Consider the following 6671-nt stretch of genomic DNA (forward strand, 5'->3'; position numbering starts at 1 on the left):
CCCCGGGCCCGCCTCGGGGCCCGGAGCTTTGCCCAGTCTGTGCTGCGCCGGCAGGGCCACCGCGGCCGGCACCGCCGCCTGTCCCTCGGGGGTCCCGAAGGCCGTGCCGGGGAAGAGCAGCTCCCCGGAGCTGCCCGGCAAACCCACCTCCTCGGGGGGCTCGGCGTGCGGGCACCGCTCCTCCGTCTTCACCAGCAGCCCCTCGCTGGCTGCAGGGGACAGAGAGACCGGTCAGTCCCACCGGGGACACCGGGCGTGTCCCCAGTCACGGCTCGTCCTGCGGGGGGCTCCCCCCACCCCGGCCCCACGGCGGGGATCGCTCACCAGGACCAGGCCCCGGGGGCAGCATCTCCCTCTCGGGCAGCTCCCAGGGCTCCCGGACACAGGGCTCTTCCTCCTGCTTGATCCACGACAAGAAGTCGTGCGCGGTGATCAAGGCGTCCGCGCCTGCAGGGAGGGACGGGGACGGCGACAGGGACTCAGGCCCTGCTCCGGGGGGCACGGCAGGGAACGGCGCCGGTGGGGCAGGCCCAGCGCCGGGCTCACCTGCACAGGGGTCTGGCGGCATCCCCCGCTCCTCCGGGAACTGCTGCTCCCCCACGAAGGCCACCTCCTGCTTGATCCGGGACAGGATGTCGGAGGTGGAGATCAGCGACTCTGTTCACGAGGAGAGACTTGGCCGGGGCCGGGATGGAGCCACACGTGTGACCCACGGCCATAACACCCGGGATGGAGCCACAGGTGTGACCCACGGCCATAACACACCCAGGATGGAGCCACAGGTGGGACCCACGGCCACCACACCCGGGATGGAGCCACACGTGTGACCCACGGCCATAACACACCTGGGATGGAGCCACACGTGTGACCCATGGCCATAACACACCCGGGATGGAGCCACACGTGGGACCCACGGCCACCACACCCGGGATGGAGCCACACGTGGGACCCACGGCCACCACACCCGGGATGGAGCCACACGTGGGACCCACGGCCATAACACACCCGGGATGGAGCCACACGTGTGACCCACAGCCATAACACACCCAGGATGGAGCCACAGGTGGGACCCACGGCCACCACACCCGGGATGGAGCCACAGGTGTGACCCACGGCCATAACACACCTGGGATGGAGCCACACGTGTGAACCACAGCCACCACACCCGGGATGGAGCCACAGGTGTGACCCACGGCCACCACACCCGGGATGGAGCCACAGGTGGGACCCACGGCCACCACACCCGGGATGGAGCCACACGTGTGACCCACGGCCACCACACCCGGGGTGTGACCCCTGGACCCCGGCCTCAGGGGACACCCCCATCCCACAGCAGTTATGGACATCCAACAGCCCCAGGGAGCTGTGGGGACAGGTGGCTGTGGGACAGCCCTTGGTGATGGGTGACCCTGAGATGGCCCATGGGGTTGGGTGACCCCTGGGGACAGGCACAATCCCTGGGAACAGATGACATTGGGGACACGTGACAATGGCACGGCTGATGGGACTGGGTGACTGTGACACAGCCCAAGGGCCCTGACACAAGGTGGTGGCAGCAGGGGACACGTGGATCTCCCAGTGATGGGTATCCAAGATCTCCAGCACAACAGCCATGGATTTTCTGGGGTTGCTCACTCACAGCTGGAGAACTGGGCCCAGTGGGGATGGGACTGTTTGGGAGGGAGGAGAGGCGTCCCTGGTGAGGAGGGTGGGGACACTGGGGACACTGGGGACACTGGGAGGGTCCTCCCGCGGTGCCTCACCCGCGCAGGTGTCCGGCGGCAGCTCCCTCTGCTCCAGCTCCCGCTGCTCAGGGACACAGGGCCCGTCCCCGCGCTCGCTGCGGGGCTGGGCCTCGCTTCTGGAGAGGGCCCCATCTGCCAGGGACACAGACTGATGTCACCCCGTGCCTGCCACCCCCTCCCTGTCAGCCAGGCTTCAGGGGACACTCTGGGGACACACCAGGCTGCCAGGACCTGGCGTCCCTCCCGGCAAAGGTGCCTAAATCCCACAGCAGCTCCGTGCTGGAGGTAGTGTGGACACTCAGGTCCTGGGTTCTGGGGGACAGGGACCCTCTCCAGCCCCCTGGGCAGCACTGGCATGGCATGGTGTGTCACCCTGTCCCCACACACAGCATGAGCCATGGAGCATTCCCTCTGGAATGGTCCCAGGACACAGTGAGTGCCACCACCGACCACTGGCAGGGGACCAGGCCACCCATGCTGGGGACCCACTGAGGAGACACAGCCATCGCTCCATCCTGCCAGGACAGGGGGAAAAGGGACATTTACCCAAGGACAGCAAGGCCTCATAGTTCTCCTTCACCAGGTTGTTGTACAGCTCTTTCTGCCACTCCTCCAGGTTCTTCCACTCCTCCGCTGAGAAGTAGACGGCGATGTCAACAAATGTCACCGGCACCTGCGGGGACAAGACCCCCTGGTTCAGCAGTGCCCGCTTCCCAGGGTCCCCCCGCTGTCCTGCAGCCCCCAGGGACACCCTACCTTGGGCACCTCGCCCCGGGGGCCGGGGGGCAGCCGCAGCACCCAGAAGTTCCTGTTCTTCAGGAGGTTCTCCACGTTCTCCAGGCGCCGCTGGAGCAGCCCGTACTCCTGGATGAGGGTGCCCAGCACTGCCCACTTGCTCTCCAGCTGGTTCCCGAACTCCATGGCCGTCTTCTCGCAGTCCAGCAGCTTCTTCTCGGCCGTGCCCGAGCGGCCCTCCAGGCTGAGCAGGCGGGTGGCCAGGAGGTCGATCTTCCTCTCCATGGCCTGCACGGTGGCCACCACGGTCCAGAGCGAGGCCTCTGCCGAGTGCAGCTGCGCCTCCCGCACGTGCGCCCGCTCCGGCAGCAGCGGCGGCTGCAGCGGCATCAGGTGAGGGGCCTCCATGTTCCACTCCTGCACCTGGGCCACGGGGAGGGCACCGGTGGCAGCAGGCCCACGGGCACCCCCTGGAGCCTCTGCTCCCCGTTGCCAGGGCTTCTGGCCACCAGCAGCCCCAGAACGGCAGGGGACCCCTGCGTGCGATGCCCACCGGGCTGAGGGGACACTGAGTGGCAGTCCAGGGTGGCCGTGGGGTCAGTGCCCACCCCTGTCCCCATGGAGCACCTCCCAGAACAAGGCAGGTCACCATGGTCACCTTCCCAACTTGTCACCCCGATCCCCCGTCCCTTGGGAGCCATTCCTGGGTCTGCCCGGGCTGGAACCCACTCGAGAGGAGGATGGGGCTGGGTGTGCAGGGAGCAGCCAGGGCAAGTGGGGACCAGGGAGCTCCAGGGACACCTTGGGGACATAAAGGGACATGCCAGGACAGAGGTGCCTGGGGCATCCCCGCGCTGAAGCCTGCTCAGAGCATTCCGGGGCACCCTGGGGCATCCCAGGGCATCCCGGGGGCACGGGGATATCCCGGGCAGAGGTGCCTGGGGACACGCTGGGAACACCCGGGCATCCCGGGTCGGCGGGGCATCCCGGGAGCACCGGGGCCACGGCGGGTCGCGTCCCTGGGGACATCCCGGGGCACCCCGGGGCGCGTGGACATCCCGGGCCGGCGGTGCCCGGCGCATCCCGGGGCCGCGCGGACATCCCGGGGCGGGGGCGCTCAGCCGCGTCCCGGGGCACCGGGGCCACCCCGGAGCGGGTGCGCTCCCGGAGGCGGCGGGGCCCCGCGGGCCGGGGCTGCCGGAGGGGCCGGGCCGGGCAGCGGCGGGAGCGGGGCGGGCGGGGCGGCGCCGCCTGCGGCCGGTTCCCGGTGCCGGTGCCCCGGGCCGCGCTTACCTGGGCGGGCGCCCACTCGGCCATGGCCCGGCGGAGCTGGGCCGGGCCCCGGCGGCCGCGGCCGGGGCTGGGGCTGGGGCCGGGCGGCGGCGGCGGCGAGCGCGGAGCGGGGCCGGGCCGGGGCCGGGAGCGGGGCCGGGGCCGCTGTCGGTGCCTGCGCACGGGCCGGGCCCCGCCGCCCCGCCGAGCAGCCACGGGCAGCCGGGGAATCGCATCCGCCTCCTCCGGGCTGGGCGGCAGCGGGCGGGGAGCGGCGGCAGCGCGGAGCGCCGAGCACTGCCGCCTACCGGCACCGGGAGCGGCTCCGCCACCGGCGCGGCCCCGGTACCGCCACCGCCTGCCGGAGCGGCCCCGCTACCGCCACCGGCACCGGCACCGCCACAGTCCGCTGGCACCGGCAGCGGCTCCACCGCGACAGCGGGCACCGGCACTGGCACCGGCACTGGCACCTCCACCGCGGCCACCGGCACCACTGTGGGAATCGGTATCGGTACCGGCTCTGCCACCAGCAGCAGCCTCTGCATGGCATCAGCACCGAGGCTGACTCGAGCATGGGTGACCTGGACTGGTTTGGGTGCAGGGAACACCGATTCGGTGGCACCGAGGGCCGGGAGCCGTGCGGGAGGAGGACGTGAGCACCCACACCAGGACCCCCGTCCTGGCAGAAGGCCCTTGGTGGGGGCACATTCTGGGTTTGGGAGCCACCCCGTGTGCTCATCCTGACCTGGAACCTTTGGTTTTACCGGCGCCGGGGCTGGGGCTGGTGCCAGGCCACACAAAAGTGTTACAATCTCACCTTCCTGCGATTATCCCGGCAAAAGCTCCCCCGGTGCCTCGGTGTTCCAGGATCCCTGCAGATGGGGCATGACGGGGCTCCCCTGGCTGGACAGGGAGCGGGATGATCCTGGCCCCGGAGGGAGGGCAGAGGTACATGAAGGGTTAACGGGCTGAGCAGCACCACGGGAGCCTGAGCAGCCATTTCCCTGCAGGATGTCACCGCTCGCTGTCCCCTCCAGCACCCTGAGCCCCCCAGGCCCTGCCCCATGGCCCCAGGGCTGAGCCATTTGCATGAAGACGTTTTCTCCAAAATGTCCAATTTTCCTGTCCCTGTTCCCTGGAGCACAGCCCAACCCCTCCCCGGCTGTCCACTCTTGTCAGGAGCTGTGCAGAGCCACAAGGTCCCCCTTGAGCCCCCTTTGCTCCAGGCTGAGCCCTTCCAGCTCCTCCAGCCTCTGAGGTTTCTTCATCTCAGCCATGGATTCACCTGCTGCAGCACAGACGTGGTTTGCTTGGTTTATTCCTCAAATTTTCCAAACACCTCTTACCACACCGGTGATATATCCCTGGGAATATCAGTTCAGAAGTTTTGATCCCAGGACAGCAGCTGCTGGAGATCCCACTCCTTGTGGCAGTGGGGAGCTGAGGCTGGGTCTGACCCAGCAGCTTTGCCCCCTCAGGAGTGAGGGGTGCTGGGGCCTGGAGCATCCCACGGGATCCAGGGCTCAGCAGACAGAGGAACCATCCCCCCTGTGGGAATGGAGCTGCATCCCAGTCCAGGACACCTTCCCTCCTCTGAGGGCTGGGAGAGTGCAGGGTGTGCAGCTGGAAAACCACAGCCCAGCCTGGAGAGGGACTGGGGACAAGGGATGGAGGGACAGCACACAGGGAATGGCTCCCAGTGCCAGAGGGCAGGGATGAGTGGGAGACTGGGAATTCCTGGCTGGGATGGAATTCCCAGAGCAGCTGTGGCTGCCCTGGATCCCTGGCAGTGCCCCAGGCCAGGCTGGACATTGGGGTTGGAGCACTCTGGGACAATGGGAGGTGTCCCTGCCGTGGATGATCCTTAACATCCCTTCCAATCCAGACTATTCTGGGATTCTCTGAGGAATAAAAGCAAAGCCAACTCAAGGACTTCACTTGAAGCCAGTGCCAAAATGTTTTTGGAACATTATTCCTGTACCTGGGATGGGCAGGATGCTTTGGGGCCAAGTGTATTTTCCCAGTCCCACTCAGAACTCCTGGAACTGCAGCACGGCACCAGCTGGGCGCTCTCTGCTGCTCCTCAGGAGCCTGGAGACTTCATTCCAGCTGGAGTCTCTGACTGAGGACACCCCTCCACCTGGAGGCAACACATTTTCCCTCTTGGCACGCAACTGGAATATTCAGAAATGCTGAAAACCACCAGCACGTGGGGAGAAAACACAAAATCTGCATGTACTGCCTCCTGGCTCCTCTCCTCCACCCTTCTCCCTGCTGCATTTCCACTTCCCAGAGGAACATCACCAACACACTGTACACACATTTAGAATATACCCATGGGGTTTTTCCTCCCAGAATTTCAGAAACCAAAGCAGCATCTCACCCCACAGGAAAACATGGGGTCAATATAAAAATAGAATCCAAAACCAGTTAGTTCTGCAGGTACAGTAATGGGAGAGCAGCTAAAGTGGGGAAATAATGCCCAGAATTGGTTGCTTCAAACATCAGTTCACAATCCTATTCTCAATTTTTCATTTTTCATCCCTGGAAACTTCCACTGTTTCTGTGTGGTACTCTGGATGCTCTCCAGCACGTGTTGTTTGGTGCACCAGGTTTTTAAATGTCCCTTTTGGTACAGCCAGTGCTGCTCTATCCTACTCCTGCTCCGAGGAGGAGCTGGATGGAGCACGGCAAGAATGGCAGGAATGATCCAGCTCCTGATCAGTGACAGGGCAGCAGCAAACTGAACCAGAGCTCGATTCATGTCTTAGGTTGCAATGCAAGATGTAACCAAGTGCATTCCATCAGCAGGTGTTAAAAAAGCCAGGTGGGGCAGTGTTCTTTATCTCTTCCAGGGCCCATCCTTTGTCCAGGGAGATATCTTCTGTTAATGGCCCATTGAGTGTCCCTGCATGGCTG

At 65.5% G+C, this 6671-nt stretch overlaps 1 protein-coding gene across 1 annotated transcript; it reads right to left on the reverse strand.

Annotated features, from left to right (window-relative positions):
* Positions 1-596: 596 nt before the first annotated feature.
* On the reverse strand, positions 597-1757 carry LOC134423101 (uncharacterized). Its single transcript, XM_063165812.1, has 2 exons — positions 742-1757; positions 597-702 (listed from the first exon to the last, which is right to left on the reverse strand). The coding sequence occupies exons 1-2, from the start codon at positions 1612-1614 to the stop codon at positions 649-651; spliced, it is 927 nt and encodes a 308-aa protein (XP_063021882.1). The 5' UTR covers positions 1615-1757; the 3' UTR covers positions 597-648.
* Between the last annotated feature and the right edge of the window lie 4914 nt (positions 1758-6671).

The sequence above is a fragment of the Melospiza melodia genome, chromosome 1 (genome assembly GCF_035770615.1).
Source record: "Melospiza melodia melodia isolate bMelMel2 chromosome 1, bMelMel2.pri, whole genome shotgun sequence".
Lineage (NCBI taxonomy): Eukaryota > Metazoa > Chordata > Aves > Passeriformes > Passerellidae > Melospiza > Melospiza melodia.